General features: G+C 41.1%; 1 protein-coding gene across 4 annotated transcripts in view; it reads right to left on the bottom strand.

Annotated features, from left to right (window-relative positions):
* The window catches only part of CHGB (chromogranin B), a 31,988-nt gene extending 9,891 nt beyond the window's left edge, over positions 1 to 22,097 (bottom strand). The window contains exon 1 of one of the 4 annotated variants that reach the window (XM_053200229.1): positions 21,829 to 22,097. Coding sequence is in view for 2 of the 4 variants with exons in the window: in XM_015078186.3 (XP_014933672.3) it covers positions 2,858 to 2,906 (49 nt within the window). In the remaining 2 variants the exon portion in view is untranslated. Of the gene's footprint in view, positions 1 to 2,857; positions 3,105 to 21,828 lie in introns of those variants that run through there. The other 3 variants (XM_053200231.1, XM_015078186.3, XM_015078185.3) reach the window with 3 other exon arrangements.
* Positions 22,098 to 24,024: the final 1,927 nt, after the last annotated feature.

Genomic DNA, 24,024 nt, shown 5'->3' with positions numbered 1-24,024 from the left:
CTAGGAATAAAACCTATTTCATGTACTTACCTTACTTAAGTTTCCTTTTTAAAGCATGACTTGGGATGTACTTCAATTGTTTCAAGAAGTCCAAAGCTCTCCAGCATATTAAAACCATTTGTAAAATGTTTGAGAAGTGCCTAACAAGGTAAAAAGACCCCACTATCTTTCTAAAACATAGTTCAGACAAGATCCAGATGTCCTACCTTTGGCACCCAGGGCCAAATATACTGGCTAGATCATTATTTTATCCCCCAAATGGTTGTTATTGGGAAACGTTTTCACTTTGGCATTTATTCTTTGCACCCGAATCTGTAAAATTCTCTAGAAAGAAATGACTGAGAGAATTACTCCTCTAATAAACTAGAAGGTGCCTTTTTAAAATCTAGCATTACTAAACCTTCTTTGGTAATGCAGTTTCTTGCTAATAACTTTTCTTTTTTTCTCCATATATGTAAAATAGGTGCTTTTATTAACTACTGGCATTGCCAAAGTATTAGCAGTTATCATATTTGGGAGGAGATAAATATTTTTCTTTTATCACTCTAAACAATTTTTGGTATATGTGCTGCTGAAGCGAGCACTCACTCTAAAAATTTATAGCTCATGTTTGTTATTGCAAACAGTCCTATTTCTCTGATTGAGGCTCTTCAGATTTATTTTTGATGGAAAGGAACTAAGGTCTCCTTATAAAAGTGCATTACGCACCTTGATGAGACACCTAAGTTCCACTGTATTTTTTCCAATGGAATCTGTAACAGCAAAGTGATAGTTAAAGACACATTGATTCCCCTAAAGCAGTTTAACTTATTTTTGTATAAAGATTCAGGAGGCACCAAAGAAAACCCAGTAATTATGATAAAGGTGAAGTAATCAGATGATAGAAAATCTTCAAATAATATTGTATGATATACCCGAGAATAACTTGAAACGTATGATATTTCATAAGACTATCAAACTAAGGTTTGATTCCAGAATAAAAATACAGCTAAAATTTTTAAAAGTTAAGCAACTTCATCTGAATGAAGAAACCATTTTACCCAGTATAATATAGATATCACGTAGTAACTTCACTTATATTAATTTTTAGAGTGCACATGTAGCTACTATGGAAAGGTATGGATCTCCCTTCAGAAGCTCTTAAGGAGAGGAAATGAACCTAATGGTTTCCTGAGGTTTTCTTCATCCCTATGATTTTGCTAAATAACAAACTTTGCTTGAAAGCTACCATGTTTCATTTCCAGGCATTTGTGGATGGCAGGAATGGGCACAGGGGTTTCTTTCTAGGGTAATGAAAAACTTCTGACATTTGATAGTGATTACACAATGTTGGAATATACTCAATTCTGCCCTTTAAAAATGTGGGTTTTATGGCATGTGAATTATAGCTCAATAATTTTTTTAAAGAATGTGATGTCTCCATTTTAGCTGATATTAAAATATGAACCCATCTTAAAATATTCTCTTGCATAGGAGAGCTCTAAGTGTTTTACCATTATAATAAAATAAATCTCTGTTTTGTTGTCTCTAGCACAATGTATATAGCATAGCAATAGCATTTTAAGCAATTTGTTTCTGAAAATATTTAAATTAAGAACATTTATAGGTAATTTATAAGAGTGACAAGAATGTTAGAAAATTTGAAATGCTTGTAGCTTGCAGTAAAATAAATTACCACTGGCTTTCATTTTATGTCTTTACATTTGGTATCCAACAATTGCTGTCAATGAAAGCTTTATATTCATAGATGGCAACACTTCAATTCCAGGTAGGAGTCTCAATCTCAGATAAAGAACAATATCCTATGGGGTCATTAAAATAGCCACAGAAAACCTCCTGTTTAATCTGGTGGTGCATATTTACCTCCCAATGTTCTCAATACTCATAGAAATTTTACTTCAATACACATGAATACACACACACACACACACACACACACACCCCACACACATTTTTTCCAATCTCCAGAGATCATTTATTCAAGATTCAAAGTAGTTTGAAAGATTAATCCTGCAGTCTTCCACACATAAAGAGACACTGTCAGATATCTACTACTTTAAGTTTCATCCTCCCAAATTGACTAAAATGATTTTTTTAACTTCTCCAAGGATATTTTGTGGTTATTTTATACTTGTTATTTTCCTGCAGTACAAAAGACAAAATATCTACTGCACTTTCCATTCATAACTTAAAAATGGATTAATTTGGGTATGAAATTACCTCTTCCCAGAAATGGAACTATAAAATAAAAAAAAATTACATTAAGTTTGTACATAACATATACATGAACACACACATATAGATGAACATGTTAATTAAAAGATATAAGAATACATACAAGACTTACTTTCATCTCATCATGTTTAAATAATAATAATAAAGGAAATTACACAGGTGCCAACTAATATATAATACATGGACTCCTGTGTCTCTGTAGTCCTCTGGCTTTAAAAAAACAAAGAAATACTCCATTCCAGTTACATATTAAGGCTTTAACAGCGTCTAGACAGGTAGAAAGAGAGTGACATTTTAGGAGGTAGCACAAAATGTGGGGTTTCCGCGGAGACACTGCACGTTTTCTTTCTATCTACAGGAAAACAGATATGAAAAGACTGAGACTCTTCTGGTTGGGCTAAGAAGACCTCTGGCTTTTTCCAAGTCAGACGATGAAGTGGGGAGTTAAAGGAAAATACCCAGCCAAGAGAAGAAATTAAGAATGTCAACCAAGATGGAAAAACCTTCCACTCAACCAACCCTTCCTCTCCCCCAGTGTCTACAAGCCAAGACTCCCGGAGCGCCCTGGAGGACCAAGGCTAGCGCTGTCCGCGGTGCTGAACAGCCCGCCGAGCCCACTCACCGGCCACCACTGCCGCTGCCAGGAGGCCCAGCAACACGGCCGGCTGCATGGCCCCGCTCTCCTGAATCTGCGCGGAGAAGAGGATGGCGACTGGACCGGTGAGTGGGATGCGGGCGAAAGGCGAGATAAAGATGCTCCGGGAAAGCAGCTGTGCGTCCAGGTCCCCGCGGTGTGGCGCGGCTGGCGCAGGCCCCGCTCTTTTAAAGGGCAAGCCAGGGCCGCAGGGCCGGGAGGGGCGGGAATCCAGAAGGCTGCGCCCCCTCCGCTCAGCGCTGACGTCAGGAGGCGGCCCCGGCGCCCGCGGCGCAAGTGGGAGGAAATCTACGCCAGTCCAGTCTCCCGGGTGCTCAAGGTCTGGAGCGGGTGTGGGAGTGAGGCGGACGTCGGAATGAAAGTTTGAGGGGAGGCAGTGCAAATCTGACGCGAGGGGAGAGGCAGAGGTCCCGCATAGATTGCCCCAGCTTGTTCTTCATCTCGCTCCACTCCACCTTCAATGAGGCTGTGTATCGTGTGCAGTTTTGTTGAGAGTGTATCTAGGACTAAGTCTGGTTTGTGTCGCCACTATCCAGCGAAGTATCAATAAGACTCCTGCTAACTAGAGAGTACTAAACGGTGGGGGGACATGGAGGAGCAATGATGGCTTTAAAAATAAAAGGTGCAGAGGGAGAATATGGAACCTGCTGTTCTTTCAAAATTTTAGTCTTAAATCTATCTACCCATTTTTCTATCTATCCGTATCTACCTTTCTGCCTACCTACCTATGTACTATTTGTGATTATCTCTCTCTCTGAACACATAACATACACACACAGTGAAAAAAATTTTAAGTCACATGGCACAAAAGAGTTTACTAGAAACATCTCCCTTCTACTTCTATTTCCCCGCATTCCTAATTAACCCCCTGCAGAGTCTACTCTACCTAACCACTTTCTGTTGTTTAGGCTTAATTTATTTTGGAGCATATATAGCTACATCTTCTTTCAGATGGCGGCACTATATTACATTGACTGTATTAACTGGAGTTTATTTAACCAGTTCCCTTTCTGATGGGCATTCATTTAGGTTATTACCCTTTGGCCTTTAATTACTCCTTTACAACAGAGCCCTAGTGTCAGGGGCAGGTCATGTAATAACCTGCTTGTAGAATCTAGTACATTTCATAAGCACTGTTCATCCTCTCTGGCTTTAAAATTGAAATAGGAAGGCATTCTGTTTTATGTGAGAGGAAGGTGAAAACATTTTCCAGGATATTTTTAATGTGACTTCTCTCAATCTTATGAGGAATCAGGAAAAAGAAGCAGGCATATGGGCACCAAAGAGAAACAGCTCAGAATCTTCTCTGATAACACAGGCTTTGAGGAATAGAGTGAACCATCATGTGGGGTCTTTTTTAGAGAAGGCAGATGTCTGCATGTACAACTAAAAGGAAGTTTCAGTGTCTTTTTCCTGAAAATCAATGAGGCTCAAATTCTTTATGCATGTACTACATCTTCCTGAAAAGGCTGGGAATGATTTCCCCAGGACCAAAGCTGCAGGATATTTAAGAGAATAGTCTTAAAAAGGATATTAGTGGAGCAGTTGGTAAAATTTGAATAAGATCTGTAGATTACATGATAAATATTGTATCATTACAATACAATACAGTGTTAATTTCCTGATCTTGAGAATTGTTCTTGTGATTATGTAAGAGAATGACTTTGTTTTTAGGAAAGGCATGTTGAAGTAGCTAGAGATAAAAGGGTGTCATATATACAACTTACACCCAAATGTTTTAGAAAAATATAGAGTTAGAGAAAGGAAAAGAAAGAAAGAATACTAAGGCAAGCAGGGCAACATTTGGGAAATTGGGGTGAAAGGTATATGGGAATTTTTAATACTATTTTTGCATTTTTCTGAAATCTGATATTATTTTCAAACAAACAGAAAAGAATATTCTTGGCACAAAAGAGTCTTATAAAACCTCTGTAAAGAAGTGGGTACAGAAAAAGAAGGTGTTGAGTAAAGGCCTTTCTCTGAGTGCTGATCTGGGGGAAATTCTTCTACTATTATTGAAATTATATAAGGGTTCCAACTGCTGTTAAAATGCACTGATTGCCAATAGTACTTAAACATTGCCACCTTCCAGGAGCATCTACATTCCAGTATTTCATCAATTTCCCTTTTATCTTGCTTTCTCATAAAGTACAGGGTTAAAAATATTAATGTCATCTTGTGTCTTCTCAGACAGGGTTTGGGCTGAGTTTATTACTCATCAAGAAAAGTCTTTTCATTATTGTGAATTGGCCCAGAGCCAGTTCCTATATTCAGACTTACCTTTCTTTGTTCTCATTATTTGACAAACTTTTTATTATTTTGCCTTTCACATTTAGATCTCGATGTACTAAGAAAAAAAAAACCATTTGGCAGGAGCGTTTCTAAGGAATTCTTTCAAAGCAGGATGACAGAGGAAAACATATTTTCCTTAGGAACCAGGGCTTACAATAAACATGGAATGAGATAGGGGTACAGTCACACTTTTTACCGCTTTGCCACTTAATTGTTCTGAGAATTTTTTTACTGACCATCCTTACCCACCTGCTGTTTAGTGTCACTGAACACACACACACACACACACACACACACACACACAACAACCCTAGAGTTCATCATCTCATTGGTCTATTTGTTTATGCTTGGAGAAGTATCACACTTTCTCTATCACCACAGCTTTTTAAGAAGTCTTGATATCTGGTGGAAAAGGTCTTCCCACCCTGTTTTTCTTCAGGAGAGTATCTGTTATTCTTGGCCTTCTGCATTTTCATATAAATTTTAGAATCAGTTTTCTGTCAATTGCATGAGAAAAATCTGTTAGGATTTTGATAGGAATTGCATCAAATCTGTGGATCAATTTGGGAGCAGCTGACATCTTTACCATATTGGGCAGACTTAGCTTTTTGATTACTGATAATGTTCTGGATATAATCTTATCTCAAGTAGTATAAATACTATTACCACAGGAAAAGAAAAGAACCCATGGGGAAGAGCATTTCTCAGGAATGCTCTCGAAGAAAAATAAGGGGGAAATATATATCTTTTAGGAACCAGTGTCTAGAATAAACCATGGTTTTATACATGGCTTCTGAAATAGATTATCCATCAGGGTCCAGCCAGTAAAAAGAAATGACTGGAAGGAATTTATTTTGTTTATTTTTTTAGAGAAAGAGAGAGAGAGAGAGAGAGAGAGAGAGAGAGAGAGAGAGAGAGAATATGTGCACAGGGTGGGCAGGGGAGGGAGGAAGAGAGAGAAAGAGAGAGTATCTTAAGCAGGCTCCATGCCCAATGTGGAACCCACGTGGGGCTCAATCTCACTACCCTGAGATTATAACCTGAGTGGAAATCAAGAGCCAGATACTTAACCAACTGAGCCACCCAGGTACCCCTAGAAGGAATTTAATAAAGGAAATAATACACAGGAATTAAAAAAGCTGAAATAGCAAATAGGGAAAGAAGAGGAAACCCAAAAATTGGTAAATACAGGCAGCTGCTACACCCCTCGGGAATGGAAGGATAAAAAAGAATGTGTCCACATTGGAGCCCAGAAACATGAATCACTTGGTAAGAATGGAAAGTTCTACAGGCTAGGAAGGCAGAATTTGAGCCATGGAGAAAGGGTTGTCTGGTAAGAACTAGACCCACAGAAGAGAAGCAGCCTCTGCTACCCATGCATCCCCCTCTTCCAGTAGAGAGAAAGGGGGAGAACTATTTTGGCTTCTCTTTTCTTTCAGTGTATATGCCTCTTAGTGGCTGAACATACCTGGGTATGACTGACAGGGAAGCCTGAGCAACATAATTTTCAAGGAACAGTCCCTCTAGTGATACAGAACAGAGCATGGAATCAGAAAGCAGACAGACAAATGAATGGCATATAGGTCAAAACCACCTAGCAGTACAGTCACTGAATTTATGTTTTCCCTCAAAACTCATCAATTAATTTCATTTGTGCATATATATGCTTACTACATGTCAAGCCCTGTGGTACATGCATATTACTTTGGCTATAACAAATTATGTGGTCAATCCCAACATTAATGGCAAAAGGAGAGATATTCCATCCACTCTAGCAGGGTTCACCAGGCAGTCAGGGAGAAAAGGTGGGAGAGGTGTAGGGTAGACTCCAGGACTGCGGAGGAGGGTGAGAGAGCATGACATGCCAGGAAAATGGCACTACCATGGAGACTGCTGCCTTGCAAATGTACATCTCTAGAATTCTGAGATTTCCCCCAGACTCCCAGATCCCTCTGAGGTATGTGTTCCACACAGGCTCTGAGAGTTTCCTGGTGGGACTCAGCTTTAGTTACCCACAGTGGAAACTTTCTTGATAGCAAGCTCTTTACAGCTCTCTTTCCTTCCCTGTTTTGCTTCTTGTCACTGTTTCCCGGAATTATCTCCAAAATAAATTATTTCCAGTCATATTTTTGTTTCAGGGTCAACTTTTGGAGGAAATTGAATGACGACGCATATACTCACAAACCCATTGCAGGCTGTTTAATAGAATTTTTTTTAGTATGTCCAACTTTTGGTTAAAGCCTCAGGGTGAGGGAACATGGATTTTAAGTGCTCCCATGATCCAAAGAGAAGAGTCAGGCACCTCACTATGAGATTCACTAACACAGGCACAGTGAAGTGGCACAGTGACTGTCACAACGTCTGTGTGAGGGAGAACTAGAAATGCAAGAGGAACTGGTTGGAGAAGGAATCTATTTGCAACAGAGCCCTGTACTGTGTTATGATGGTTCTTCCTACCTTAGCCAGGTGAAAGGCCCCTAGAGAATAGTTCACAAAAAATGGGGCTGTCTGAAGGAAGAGAGATGGCATCTTATTTCCTGGCTGGATGCTTACTGAGCTGCAGCTATAATGCTACTAGAGGAGAGTGGGAAGGGACCATAGGGCAATTTTAAATGAGAGTTCAAGAGTTAAGTGAAGATGGAGGCAGTGGGAGGTCAGCTGGAGCAGCTTGCAGTGGCAGGTCGGGGAGGACAGTGGTTGGAGCATCTGCATATCTAGAGCTCTTCCCTGGCAAGTGGACTGCATGCACCCGAAAAGGCCCCTGCTTGCTGGAGCAAGGGAACTCCAGGGATGTACTGATTATGGTAGCTGAGAGGTGTTGTAAAAGGCCAGACAGGGAGCATCACCTCTGTCAGGAATTGGTGGAGTGAGGAGGTTGCCATGAGGACTCCAAAGAATTGATAAAGGTCTCTAATGAAAGGGCAAGGCAGCATCTGGACATCCTCTGGGGAACTACAGAGGACACTGGCAACCTCTGATCCCTTCTTGGACTTCTTTAATCTTCCACCCTGTTCCAAACCAGAAGGAGCTAGGTGGAGGGGGTGAAGGGTGGGGTGGTTATGATAGGAAAGAAAGAAACCAGGAGAACAAAAGAATGAGCCCATCCTTTCCTTCTTTTCCATGATTGGTTCTGAGTCAGGCAGCAGCTGGGCGCTGAAGGAGCTTTGAAGTGGGTGAAAAATAGAAGTCTGTACTGTTGTAATGGTCCAGAGTTAATGAAAAGCTGTCGTTCCTGCCTAAGATATTGTTCAAGGACCAGGAAAGGAGATTTGACAGAGCATGCTTGAAGGCAGTTGTGAAAGAAGATTGAAGCTGTTTCCTGAGTGTACCTTCCAAGTTCAGCATGTTCAAAATGATATACGTGCAATATAAGATTGAAAAATGCTTCCACATTGTTTACGTATATGAGTGCTGCAGTATAAGAGGGAATGCTCCTGCTGGACCAGAAATCATGAGGAATCCCCAAAAGATAAAAGCAGATGGGTTCAGAGTGAAGGAGAAAATTCACATCCCCTAAAATAGAACTAATGCAAAAGATTGGAGTTGCTTTGAGGTTCCTCCAAGCCTAGAAGCAGGAGGGAATCTGTGAGTAACTGTTGAGGGGTATGAACGGAGTACCTGGTGGAAGCACATAGGTGGTGTGACCCTCCTGTCCTCCGGCACTTGTGCCAAGCAGTGGGTAGCAGAGATGTCAGGACCTGCCTCCTGTTCTGTTGGGTTCTTCCCACTCTTAGTAGCAACTTCTCTCCACCTTGATGCCTTGATGCCCACAGTCTCTTTGTCCTCTTCCCATCAGAAAGTCTTCTGTCTGTGGCACTCTTCATAGGCATTTTTGAAATTTGTTCTCAAAAATATGTATTTCAGTTTCTGGAATTTCCAGCACCAAGCCAGAAATGGTGGTCATAACCTCGAAGTCATACCACCCTCAGGCCAGCGTGGCTGTTACTGGACCAGTCCTTTGCAGGGTGTTTTAAGGTCTTACTCTTGTGCTGTCTGCTGCATTCCCCTGGCCCTTCTCTCTGCACTCACCCTCAGGAATCATGAAATGTAGGTTGGTTCTGCCTCTGTGATTCTGAAAAATCTGGCAGACTTAATAAGACTTCTTTGCACTGGGAGGAGTCATTCTTCTGCTGATGCTGAATTTTTAATTATTTATGGTGAAATTAGAGCACATCAACTCCCAGGCAGGTCTCTTCTCTACAAAAATGTATTCTGTGGATGTAAACTCTGGGAAAACTCCATGTAGGCTAATTTCGGTTTAACACCTATGAATATTTTATTTCCCAATAATTCATAATGGTCCTCCAGGAGCCATTACTATTAAGTTCATATATATAGTCCCAAACCTCCCAAGATGTAATTGTTCTGGGTAACAAAGATAGATAGATAGATAGATAGATAGATAGATAGATAGATAGATAGAGATATATAGATATCTATATATATATCTATATATATATAGTGGGTCACTTCTCATAGGTTTTATTAAAGGATTGCTCTTCACCTCTTTTTCACTCTCCCCTAGCTGCCTTTTCTTTCTTTTGTACTCAGTCATAAGGCAGAGAAAAGAGCACCAAATAGTGATGATGATGATGATGATGATGATGATGATAATAATAATACCATATAAACATGGTACTACCTGGAACTATAAATTACCAATGGATGAGCCACTCTCAACTCAAATCTTTTTGTTTTTCAGAAGGCATATTATCCTATCAGGTATGAAAATAAGCATTGGAACCTTTACGGGATTTGGTCTTTTCCCCCTAGAAGTATAGTGAAGCAGACTTTATAGCTAATTTAGGAAAAGAGAAAGAACTTTTGCTGGAATATGACCTGAGGGACAGAGTAGTACCCTAAGTCCTGCACACTAAAGCAGAAGCCTCAGTTCATTGGACCTGCATCTCCTGGACCATGGGCCAGTTCTTGGCCTGGAGATGGAAGAGGAAGTAAAAGGGCATCCAAAAGACCTCACTGAATCTATAGCCTAAGAAAATGTTGGAGAAAGGTCAGAGCAGCACAGGAGTTGCCTCAGGGGAGATGGTTTAGTCACTGAAAAGTGAACCTGAATCCTTCAAGTCATGAGTTCACCCAAAGACTTCATGAAATGGATAGACAACGTTCTTCAAAATCTAGAGCAATGGTTTGTTTGCATAATAATTCATTGTCTTATTATGATACTCTGGACACTGTTTTGACAGTGGGGATGTGGAGGGAGAAAAAACCCAGGAAGAATATATAAGAGGCAGAGTATCATATGCACAAGTTCCTACCCCTGCTCTAGGTAAACCCACATGGTGGCATTCTTGGATGCTGCTACTTTCTCATTTGGGGGAAAAGGGCACATTGGAGGTAACTCAAGCCTCAGAGCAGGCATCAAAATGCCAAGTCAGTCAATGGCCCCCAGTCCTCTCCTTTCCATACCCCTTTTCCATTTCTCCTTATCCCTCCAGATTAAAGAGAAAAAACAAAAGAACTTTGGGTGGCAAGGGGGAACTGATTCAGGCACCATGTTCTGTCTTCTTGTCATTCTGCTCCAGAGTAAGTAAGCATTCACATGGCTCAGCTTCCATCTTTTGTCTGTCTTTCCAGTACATGATGAACATCCCACCATACCAGATTTAAAATTGAAGAGGTAATTTGTACAAAATATTCTATTACAAAGCGCTAATGAATGCTGGGAGACTCCAAACCAGTATTACCCCTGGGGACATTTCAGAACAATTCGCCCTCGGGCGCCTGGGTGGCTCAGTTGGTTAAGCATCCAATCCTTGATCTTAGCTCAGGTCTTGATTTCAGGGTCATGAGTTCAGACCTTGTGTGGGGCTCTGTGCTGAGCATGAAGCCTACTTAAAAAACGAAAAGAAAAAAAAAGAAAAGAAAAGAAAAGAAAAGAAGAGAAAAGAAAAGAAAAGAAAAGAAGAACAACTCATCCCTGAAGACATCCAAGAGGAGGAAGTCTGAGTGGAATTTCACCACAGTGCAGAGGTTCCCCAGAAACCCACTTCAGTTAAGAACCTTCTTGGGATCCCTCAGCTCATACATTACCTGTGAATCAAGGCCCACTCAGTGGACCAACTCTGCTCTTACTGACCATAAAAAAAAATAGCTCCCATGATAACATTCTTGGGATCTGGGGCTGCTGCTGAAGTGAACATTTATGTGAACACTGGTGGTTTGGAAGACTTTCCAGAACTCCTGGAAGGAGGGTGCAAGTCTTTTTTTTTTTTTTTTTTAATCTCAGACCTTGACAGCATCTGGCCCAACCTTAGTGGGGTAAGGAGGTGTTGATCTTGAAGTGTCTTTTGACTGCCTGTTGCTCTCAGTCTACAAGTAACACGCTTTACCCTATGCTCAACCTTGAGCATAGCTAACACACTTTACCCTGTGCCTATGGGCTCAACGTTGCCTGAGTCTTTGGACCTTCCTTTGCCCCTATTAAGAGAGAAGCACAGAGTTCAGCATCAGGCCACATTTCTTGTTGGTCGAGCCCAATCTGGAGTCTGACTTCTTGTGACTGGTCTTGTTTCTGATTCATCTCTGACCTTCCTGAGCCACCTCTACTACAACCCAAGATTATCTAATGTATGATAAGAGTTTGGGACCTCATCCCAGTAAAGGATGTCTCTATACTTGCAGGTGCTCAGCCACAAGCCTGAACATCACCCTTAACTCCTCTTTTCTCTTACATCCAACAGCTGATCTTTTGGAAAATCCTGAAGACTCAGACTTTAAAATATGTCCAGAATCTAACTGCTGATTTCCAACTCTAACTCCTACCACCACTGCTGCAAATCACCATCTTCTCTCAGCTAGATAAATGAATGGCCTCCTCACTGGTCTCCCTGCTTCTCCCCTGTCTCAATAGTCCATTCTCCATACTGCAGCCAGACAGTGAGACTAAAATGTCTATTCAGGTCATGTCGTATCTCTGTTCAAAATGCCCCAAGGTCTCTCATCTCACGCACAAAGCCAGAATCTTACACTGGCCACCAGCCTTTTGTGATTTGGCTCCCTTTACGTCTCTCACTTCTCCTGCCATGCACCCCCATGCACTCTGCTCCAGCCATACTAGTTTCTGTGCTGTTCTTAAAACATGCCAAGCATCCTTCTTCCTCAGGTCCTTTGCGTTTACTGTGTTCACATGGCAAGGGCTTGGCCTGTTTCCTTTTATACTCTATTCCTGGTACCCAGAATAATACCTGCATATAGTGGCTGTTCAGTGCATATTGTTGAATGAATGAATGAATGATGCATAACCAGATGTGGAACCATTGCTAGGGAGGACATTCAACCAACAGGAGAGTAGGTGGCCTGCTTTTGGGGACACTAAAATGACATTGTTTAGTTCTGGGAAGGATACACTCAGTGCCTGCTGTGAGCATAGCACTGAAAAAGACGAAACAAGATATAGGCCCTGACCCTTTCCCTCAATTTGACCATTGAGCAACTGCTGAGTCTAACATTGTGTGAGTTGCTCAGGAGTTCAGAGGTGCAAATAAATAATTATAATACAGGGTTCTGAGTGCTTCCTTAGAGGAAATATAAAGTAGGGCCAATAAGGAATTCCAACAATTGGCAGGGGGGCCCCAAGGCTTCCACTGGAGCTGATTTTAAGCTGGCTTTTAAGTAAACATATGCCAGAGAAGCTTATTATTTCATAGGATGATGAATAACTTTAAAGACAAAACAGCAGTTACAAGGCACTGTGCCACTCATGCTGGAGCTAGCTTGTTCGGTTCATGAGAGGTGATTGTTAAATTTTCAGGAATTTCAAGAGAGTTGGCTGACATTACATTGGCAGCTTGAACTCAGCCATGGTGGGCATATTACAGCACAGAAACCATATGTATATATGATTTCTATATATATCTGGTCTCTCTCTCCCTCTATATATAAGATCTTCCCTTCCCCAAGAGAGGTGGTTGCTAAACACCCAGGAACATACCAGCAGGCACAGAGCAGACATGATCCTAGGTTTCATATGATAGGATGGCCGTAGCAGCTGTCACAGTCAAGGACTGTGGTGATGGTAAATGAGCTAGGCCTTCACAGAGGATGAGATTTGGATGTGCCAAAGTGAATGTACTGGGTGAAATAATGTCCCCCCCCCCATTCAATTCCACATGGAACCTCAGAATTTAACTTTATTTTGGAAATAGGGTGTTTGCAGATGTAGTTAGTTCAGTTACAGTGAGGTCATACTGAATTCAGGTGTGCCTGAAATCCAGTGACTGGTTTCTTTACAAGAGATAGGAGGGGAGATTTGGGTATGGAGAGAAAAGACCTGGGAAGAAGGCATGTGAGGAAAGACACAGAAGTGGTGCAGATACAACTTAAGGAGTGCCAAAGATTGCTGTAAACCACTGGAAAGTAGGAAGAGGCAAGGAAAGAGTCTTCCCTACAGGATTCAGAGGGAGCATGGCCCTACTGACACCTTGATTTTGGACTCCTAGTTCCAGGACTGTGAGACAATAAATGCCTGTTGTCTTAAGCCACTAATGTTATGGTAATTTGTTACCATATTAGGAACCAGGTTACCATAATGGGAAACTAATACAGAACTACATGAACAAAGAGAATGAGGTGGGATGTGCACGAGATATCTGAAGGAGAGGAAAAGTACTGTTGTCATTCATTTATTGAGGGTTTTATATGCTTCCTCCATTCCTACGGTCAGCATCATTTCTGTTAATCCTTAAAATAATCCTATGAGGTAGGGTTCATTATCCTCATTTTGAAGATAAGAACATCAAAATTCAGAGAAGTCAAGTTATTGCACAAGAGTACACAGCAATTAATAACAGAACTTAGACTTAAAAAGCAAGCTTGTCTGGGGCACCTGAATGGTTCAGCCAGTTAAGCAACCAACTCTTGATTTCAGCTCAGGTCATGATCTCACAGTTGTGATATGGAGCCCCGTGTTGGGCTCTGTGTTTGGCATGGAGCCTGCTTAAGATTCTCTCTTTCTCCCTCTCTCTCTGCCCCTCTCACCCTCTCATGCTTGCTCTCTCTCTCAAAAACAAAACAAAACAAAACAAACCCCAAAAAACAAGCTTGTCGAGCTTTTAATGCACACCTTCATGTTCTCTCCCAAGTGGGCAAGAACCATCTCAACAATCATAAATGATAGAGACAGTGATAAGATATTAAAATCCTCATTATCTACTTCAAGGAAGCAGGACAAGGAGATTTTAGGATCCAAGTAGAGTTCAACACCTTTTGCACTGCAAAAAGTATTGATCTGGTACAAAGACCCAGATGTCATTTTTAAAATGGAATTTTAAATACAGACATGCTAAGAAAAATGCTATAAGAGAACTGAGACCCTTTATGTGGAAGGAAACCACCATCACAGTCAGAAGAGATCCAAGTAGCTGACATTTACATTGGTTAGAATCTTTTCTCCCCCCAAATTGTGCCTTTTATCTGGCATCATGGTTTGAACTTAAAGAAATAAAGATCTAGCTACTAGAAAAACAGTCAATAGTCACATAACATTCTACACATTTGTATACTTTAGACAAGCTTTGGTTTAAAAATAAAAATAAATCCAGGGGTACCTGGGTGGCTCAGTCAGTTAAGTGTCAGACTCTTGGTTTTGGCTCAAGTCATGATTTCACAGTTTGTGGGTTTGAGCCCTATGTCAGGCTCTGTGCTGACAGCGCAGAGACTGCTTGGGATTCTCTCTCTCCCTCTCTTTCTGCCCTTCCCCCACTCTCTCTCTGTCTCAAAAATAAATAAATGAACTTTAAAAAAATAATTCCACCAGCGTTTTAAGGGAAGATCACATTGAACAATTGCAGTTATATTACCAATGAGTCCCCCTCCCCCCACCTCAAGTAGATTCATGTAAAAATGTTTCTAGGTTATATAATACTAGGATTGTGTTTGAACTTGTATATTGATAAAGATAGTCAACCAGTTATTTAATAAAAGGGAACTTACTAACATAAGTGCAATAGTTGAATGGTGGAGAATATAATGGGTTCTATACATTACCTTGTTTACAAAAACACAGCCTTCATATGAGATATAATATTCTCATATGATTATTCAATTTATTAAAAGTCTAAGATTAAAAATGTCATTTTTCCTACTTGGTTTTTGAAAATTATTATTGCTTCTAAATTGTGGTTGGTTAGGATCTTTTATTGATTTATTTTTAATGTTTATTTATTTATTTTTAGAGAGAGAGAGAGAGTTTGCAAATTGGGAGAGGGGCACCTGGGTGGCTGGGTTAAGCATAAGACTCTTGATTTCACCTCAGGTCATGATCTCACAGTTGTGAGATTGAGAACCACATCAGGCACTGTGCTGACAGCACAGAGCTTGCTTGATTAGGATCTTTTAATCTGTGACTTTAATTGTTGAGAGCTGAAGTCAGCCTAGCAACTGTTAGGTCCATACTTAGTAAAAGGCTATGCCTGTATTTCACTGACTCTGCATTCTAGCCTTTGGGAAAATACTGTCCTCAGTCTTTTGAGGTGTGACTGCGAATGCAGGGGGCACCTACCCCAGGAACACTAGGTGCCACTGAAGCATTCAGTGCAGAGATCCCAAACTGGCAGAGCCTGGGCCTCAGTGGATGGTTTGACTTATACCAGTTGGTTGTTTTAAATATTTGAATTTGAATACTTTTATTTTCATTATTTTTTTAAATGTTTATTTATTTTTGAGAGGCAGAGAGACAGAATGAGTGTGGGGGAAGGGCAGGAAGAAAGGGAGACAGAATCCAAAGCAGGCTCCAGGCTCTGAGCTGGCAGCACAGAGCCTGACGCGGGGCTCGAACTCACAAACCGTGAGATCATGACCTGAGCCAAAGTCAGACGCTTAACCACTTACCTGACTGAGCCACCCAGGCTTCCCTGAATTCGAATACTTTTAATTGAGGCTTGCACTCTCCTGTTTGGCCACTCCCAGTCTCCACCACTTCTGGTTTAATTCTTAGCCCAGTTCCCACAGTTGATCACCTTTGTGTCCCTTGGAAGCATTTGCTTCTGTGATCCTTGGAAAGAATGCCTTGTACTATTTTTCCCACACTTGCAGAAAGTTTTCCATTCTCTTGATTGCGCTTCTAACCCCCATGGGAGATATATTAGTTCTTCACATCCCAGGATGAAATCGTTCAATCAGACTGCTTCCCTCCTGAAGCCTAACACCAACCCAGAGAGAATTGAAGTTTTGCTGGTGGGGAGTGTGTATCTTTGAAGCTTAAATGATATAGGAGAAAGGGCAGGTTTAGTGGGATCAGGTAGAAAGGGGCTTTGGGCAGTCAGAGGGTACAAGAGGTAGTACCCACTGAGGAGCTGCTAAGTAATGTTTCCATGAGGGAATTCCTTCCCAGTGTTTCTTAGACAATTTATATACTTTCCAAATAGAAATTGGGAAAACAGGAGAAGGTATTACAATTCTCCTGTATGAATTAAAGCTTAACAATGAGCAGAGAGATATGACTGGTCTAAAGGGATCCACTGAAAGACCAGGAGCCACCAGAGCCCAGGAGTTGAAGGTTAATGTAAACATTTTTGGAGAATGTCACAGAGAAGTCACAGTTTGATGTGTCTGCCTGTGTGTAGCTGTTACTGTATTATAAGTGTGTGTTCCTGGTCCTATCTGCTGAGAGACACTCTTGCAAACAAAATAAATATCAATACCTTATACTTATTATGGTATACTTTATGCAGATCCTAAGAAATAACAACTTTTGAAAGCAAAGTAAGCCCATAAATTAGTGATTTTGAATTGTGATTTTTGGGTGATGATGTCTATATTGCTGGATTACATTCAAATGTTAGATTATTTAAGAACTACTCAATTATGTTCACTGGCATTTTATAATGTTTGGATATTTGCTATGGGCTACAATTTTTTTTTTACATATATAAGCTGTGTATTTCTCATGTATTAAAAATATTTTAATAAATAGGAGTACCTGGCTGGCTAAGTCAGTAGAGCATGTGACTCTTGACCGTGGGGTCATGAGATCAAACCCCACGTTGGGCATAGAGTTTACTTTAATATATATATATATATATTTTTTTTAATAAATCCATAATAATGAGTAAGGAATTTTGGATTTTTTACTTCCAAGTCCCCAAGATTCATATGTTTTTGAGAATTTAGAAACACTACAATGTTGAGGATTTTAAACGGTGGAGAGTCGCAGGGAAGCAAAGTTATTTGGTAAATGTCACAGGCTAAAGAAGCCACAGGGATTTGCTGTTGTTTGTCTTATCCCCCATGTTCTCAATTTCACCTAGAAACATCATTTCACTTTTGTCTTGGCTGACAAGTCCACTTATATGCCTAAGGAGGCTTAAATGAATGTGGCAACCTGAGGTGCAGTTTGGTAGTTTGGTCCAGAATCCGAGGTCTTTTAACTATTTAGCTATAGGTAAAGCACCCAACCACATAGCATCAGCCGTTTCCCTTGTCCCAACTGCTTGTTTTCCGGCCAAGATCAGTTCAGGTTGAACCAGATGTGATCAAACCATGTCAAGTTATCAGCACTGATTGCTCTTTTGAGAAGAAGTTATTCTGTATCACCCTGTTATAGACAATGGTGTCTGTACCAGATGAACCTCTGATTCTGGAGACTGGCAAGCAAAGAGAGGGCATGGATGAAATTCATCAGGCACAAGCTTAACTTCTCATTTCAGTCCAACTCAAAATGGAAGCCTCTTTCACTTCTGCTAGCAGAAATCAAAGTTGTCCTTTGAAGCCAGGACAAAGCCAGTAAAGAGCTCATGCCTCTTATACTTTAAGGAGTGTGATCAGTAATGGTCGACCTCTGTTCCACTCACATTTTTGTATGTGGCCAGAGGAGGGGAGAATTAAAATTCTCATTCTGATGTAACGAATAAGCTCTGAGCTGCTAGTTAGATATACAGGTAGGTGTAGAAGTAGAAGATGTACGTCACATAGATGTAGATGTTGTATATGTTCAAGTAGGTGATGTTGATGTAGATATTGCAGATGCTGTGATGTGATGTAGCTGTGACACAGATGTAAATGCAGATGTAGCTGATGTCAATATAAATATAGATGTACATAGAGTAGATGTCAATATAGATGTAGATGTGATTGGCATAGCTGTAAACATGGATGTAGTTGATGTGGATAATGTGCATTAGGGTTTCTCAACCTCAGCACTATTGTCATTTGGGGCTGAATAATTCTTTATTTTCAGGGACTGTCTTGTGCATCATAGGATGATTAGCAGCATCTCTGGCCTCTACTCACTAGATTCCAGGGGCACGCCTTTCCCGCCCAGAGTTGTGACAATCAAAAATGTTTCTGGATGTTGCCAAATGTCCCCTGGGTACAAAGCGGCTCTGGTTGAGAACCACCAATTTAGACAATGTAGATGTAAATCAAGGTAGACATTGATGTGGATGTGAGCATAGATGTAGATGATGTAGACGATGAACAAGAAAGTGTAACTGTAGGTAATATAGACACAAACATAGATGTTGGTAAAGAATATGTAAATACAGACAGAGGAGATGATGTAAGAGGAGATATAAATGCTATTGGTCTAAACATAGGTGTGGATGACATATTTGATATAGCTAATGTTGATGGTCTAAATGTAAATTTTATGATCTGGGCAGAAAAATGCTGGTGTTGATGATGCAGATGACATAGATTAGGTATAATGAAGAGTTTAGGTATATGAGATACATATCTAGATAGATCAATATAAAAAGAATGTTCCCAACATGAATTTAAAAATTTGAAGATGGGAATCATATCTATATATTCATATCTCCCAGAGTAATTTGGAGGTACTCATTAATGATCTGTTGATTGTTTCATTAGTTCTAACCCTTAGGAGCCAATGAAGTTATCTCTTATATTCAAGTATATTTTCAATTGTGAAAACAGATTGTCTTCAGGAAAGTTTGTGGTTATTTAAATCTCCAAGTTATAAATAAAACTACATGGGTAGACACTTAAATACTCAAAACATATCCTGCATATATTTTCCTAACATTTTGTTGTGAAAAATTTCAAACATACAGACTTGATAAAAATTTACAAATAAGACCTTTATACCCACTGCTTAGACTTTACCATTAACATTTACTTTACTATACATATAACATTTACCATACATTTGCTCTACTATGTCTTGTGTCCTGTGTCTGTCCATCTATCCATCCATCATTCCATCTTATTTGTTGATGCATTTCAAAGCAAATCCTACATGTTTTTCACTGATTCTCTAGAAGACTAAATTTCCCCCAAATACCACTTTTGACTTCCTATAATTATATACTGTCATCTAGCCTAGGATGCTCATAGGTCACTGGGATGTTTTGCAGAATATCTCTTTGTAGGATTTAGGAGATCATCATGACATTTGTTAAAAACTTGAAGCAAAAGTTCAAACAAAGATAAGCCCAGAGTTTATTAAGGAGAGACATCGAGAACAGGCAGGCTGTGGCATTTCTCCCACTTTTCTTTCAAGAGAGTTTTTAGACCACACAGAAGCAGCATCCTGTCAGGAATGGTTTAAGTGTGATGTTGCCTGAAGGCAGAGAAACTGCCTCGTGATCTTTTAAGGCCCTTTCGATAGAGCCAGCTGATTCTGAGATCTCTCATTCTCTACTAAAGACTGATACTCAGATTGAAAAAAGAAAAAAAATGACGAAAACCAGAAAGCCGTTACTTCAAGATATAGGTAGCTTCATTAGTACAAGATCACATGACAAGTCTCAGATGGTCTTACAACTCATTCAGTAAACCACAGTAGGATGTTCATACACCAGACAACAAGTGAGTAAATGTTTCTGCTTTCCTGACGTCTTTGCCTTTCTCACAGACATTTCCAAGTTGCCAGCTCACAGCTGGTTGAACCACAGTTGAAGCAAGTGCTATTCATAGTCCTGAGGAACCTGACCTCTTTCCCTAGAAACAAGCAACATATATTCTTTAGAATCACAGTTCTTTTTTTTAAAATTTTGTTAAAAAAAGTTTTTATTTATTTTTGAAGGAGAGAGAGACTGAGCGTGAGCAGGGAGGAGCAGAGAGAGAGGGAGACACAGAATTTGAAGCAGGCTCCAGGCTCTGAGCTGTCAGCACAGAGCCCGATGCGGGGCTCAAACTCACAAACTGTGAGATCATGACCTGAGCCGAAGTCGGACGCTTAGCCGACTGAGCCACCCAGGCGCCCCTAGAATCACAGTTCTTTATACACCCCAAACTCATTATGTTTAGCAAATTGTAAATCTCTCCAAAACATCAAAGCTGACGATAACCTACATAAAGTACATTGGCTGTGGACTGCCGTAATTCCAAGTATCCAAGAAGATGTTCACTGAATGGAAGGGTCAGTCTGTGAAGTTTGTTCAGTGGTTGCAGGACCATGGTCAGTGTGAGCTGCTAACACGTTACTAGGCAGGGTTAAAGAGGACTAGATGCAGAATGACCCTGTGACATGTGTGGAGAGCTACCAAATAGCAAATGGTGAAATAAGTAATCTGTACCAATTAGAAATTTGGTTTGGGGTGGCAGAGGAAGTGCATCCCCTGTTTGATTCTGGGGGAGTTTACTTTGGGCTTTGAATGGGTGGGGAACAGAAAGTTTGCCCACAAGTCTGGAAGATGAGAGAACACCGAGTAGCAGATGCTGTAGATGCCCTGGCCCTATCTCTTTGGGCTTTGACATTGCATGTATACCAGCCTGACTTCCAACGGCCAGCATCTGCCCTCTTTACCGGAGGGCTCTGTTAGGTGGCCAGGGTCTGCTCTGCCCATACACACAGCAGGCCAGACATGCTGGAGATTTAATGCCTTCCTGGTTGCTGCCTTTTACCAAAGACTGATGGGAACTGGTGCTTACAGACCCCCACACTCTCTCTCTCTCTTCTGGTGCAGGATAACTGAGGCTTGCATTCTGCCCTGGCCCCCTGAGTTCTGCGGTCGGATTGAGTTCCAGTTGTGCACAGTAGCAACTTGCTTGATAATGTACCACCTATTGGCTTGCTTTTCTCCCATCTCAGTTCCCCACTCCCCCACTCAAATAAACTACTTGCACTTGAATTTGTGCCCCAGAATCTGTTTCTGAGGGGATCTAAAACTAAGCCACATAGGCAGTGGACAAATGCTCTGAAGGTCCCTCTGGCTCATTATTTTCCATCTTGTAATCCGTCAAGGCAATCAGAAAGCAGAGAAGATAGGGCCTGCCAAACACTCTTACCTCAGCCCAGAAAACTCAAGGGCATCTTTTCCTAGTAACAAAGAAATCCTGTGCCTTTGGGAACAGCTGTCACAGTGTCAGCTCTGGCTTCATATTACTTAACCACACACCACTGCTTCCCATTATGGAATTTGAAAGCTGTTAGAAATACTGAGGGAACAGAGGCAGAATCCTGGCTGTTGCCTGAACAAATCTCCTATGTCCCAGTTCATCTTTGCCCCAGTCTGATACATAGCAGCATGGGATACTTTCAAGTGCAAGTCCAGTCACTAATGGAACTCGGAGAAGTTTTAATGCCCCTAGAAGCCACTGTGATTACATTGAGCATCTGAGTGAAAGTTGAGTGGACAGATTGGTCTTTGGCTCCCCCCCCCTCCCCCAGAGATTAGGCCAAGAGACAATCACTGAAACACCAAGGCACAGAACTGTTAACCTACCTCTTCAGTGAGGTTAAAGCCTTTACAAACTCGGTGCTTAGAAAAGTGCTGTTTCTCTGACAATGTAATCCATTTTGGAGGGTAGGAAATCTCTCCATATTTTGTTGAAATAAAACAACTACTGTTGTCTATGTCTATATACTAACAGAAGTCCACATGGGGAGATGGGTGGGCCATTTGCTGTTTTCAGGGAATGCTTAGCATCCTAATTCCTTTCCTCTATGATGTGGCAAATGGTGAGAAGCAGGATTCACCCCCTACTATACAAGGGAGCCACACCTGATGGCCCTTTCCCTGATCCCTGACTGCTAGAGGACAGTCACATGATCCAGCCTCAGCAAATCAGATGTTCCAACCCAGGGCTTAATTTAGACTCGGGCACAGTGCAGAATTTAGTGCAGCAGTGGCACCTAGGCTCCTGGCCACAGCTGCAGTCGTGTCCAACAGCCAGAGTGGCAGCAGGGCCAGACTTAGGAACATTCCATCCAGTCTGTCCCTGAAGTATGACCTCAGCTGTGTTCCTGCTGCCCATCCTCCCTCAGATGCTGCCCGTTTTCAAAACCTGATTATCCAGACTTCTGGTCAATTCTGTTTGCCACCCATTAGCCAACCTTCTACTAAAGGCAGCTAGAGTCCACTTTTGTTGTGTGCAATCCAGAACTCTGACTGCACAGAAAGTGATATCTCCTAGTATACAGAGTCACCCCTGGAGGTCAGAGACCTGGGCTCTTGTCCAGGGGGCATTTAGATATCTAGACAAAGCGGTCTTTATCTCCTTCCCTGCAAAGGGCTTGACTACATGATTGCTGAGTTTCCTTTGCTGTTCAAAGTCTATGATTTTTTTTTAATTTTTTTAATGTTTATTTTTGAGAGAGAAAGACAGAGTGTGAGCAGGGGAGGGGCACAGAGAGAGGGAGACAGAATCTGTAGTGGGCTTCAGGCTCTGAGCTGTCAGCACAGAGCCTGATGTGGGGCTCAAACTCATAACTGTGAGATCATGACCCAAGCCAGTCAGAGACTTAACTGAGCCACCCAGGCACCCCTCAAAGTCTATGATTCTAAGTGAAGTGTTGACCAGCAAAGAACCAAAGCTACTTGAGTTTCTGCATCCTTAGCGATAGGGAAAGTGTGTCTGGAAAAAGATGTCACTCTGAAACCACAGATAGATCTGGTCCAAATCAAATAATCAAAGAGTATCTCAAGCCACTATCCTGTATGCACAGGTCCCCAGAGAGGTGAATGTATCTGGTAAACACTGCTTTGGGCATGTCAAGGCAAAGAAAACCCATGGTTCACTTAACACTGTTCACAAGCGTCTCCCACTGGGGACAAAGAAAATCAGAGGGAAGAGAGAGTGATTGACACTTTTGTGTATGCAGTAATCTAAATAATTTTGTAGCAATGAAAACAAGTCTGGGGCTTGGGAAAGGTGGTCATAACAATCCATAGCATAGATTATGGATTTTTAGGGGGAGAGTAGAGTTCATTTGTTTTGAAGCCCTTTCACACTATAACAAATGCAGGAAAAAAACCATTTGAAACATTACGGGTCAGGAAAACTTTTGCATTTAATGATAAACCAATTTATTTGGATGGTAGTTCCAAATAGTTTTTATGAGAGAGGGAGGCTAGTGTAGATTGAAAGAGGTTTAAGAGATACAAATGCGGGGTACCTGGGTGGCTCAGTTGGTTAAGCGTCTGATTCTTGATTTCAGCTCATGATTTCATGATTCATGGGATCCTTTTTCTCTCCCTCTCTCTCTGCCCCTCCCCCCTTCTCAAAAGGAATAAACTTTAAAAAATTAAATTATAAAAAAAAGATACAAATGCAATCGTAGATCCTTGTTTTAACCCAGATTCAAATGCTGTAAGAAGGCATTTTTGAGAAAGCTGGGAAACATGAATATGGACTGAATATTAATGGTCATGTGATGCTTTGTTTTGTTTTGTTGAGTCCTTATCCATTAGTGACAGATGTTCAATTCACAGGTGAAATAAAAGAATGCCCTGGATTTGCTTTAAAATACTGTAGCGTAGGGGCACCTGGGTGGTTCAGTCAGTTGCATGGCTGATTCTTGATTTCGGCTTAGGTCATGGTCTCCGGGTCATAGGATGGAGCTGTGCATTGAGCTGACCATGGAGACTGCTTGGGATTCTTTCTCTCTTTCCCTCTGCCCCTCTCCCCCACTTGTGCAC

Source organism: Acinonyx jubatus, chromosome A3, assembly GCF_027475565.1.
Source record: "Acinonyx jubatus isolate Ajub_Pintada_27869175 chromosome A3, VMU_Ajub_asm_v1.0, whole genome shotgun sequence".
NCBI classification, from domain to species: Eukaryota; Metazoa; Chordata; class Mammalia; order Carnivora; family Felidae; genus Acinonyx; species Acinonyx jubatus.
Note: the sequence above shows the minus strand (reverse complement) of the source record. Positions and strands in the feature narration are given on the sequence as shown.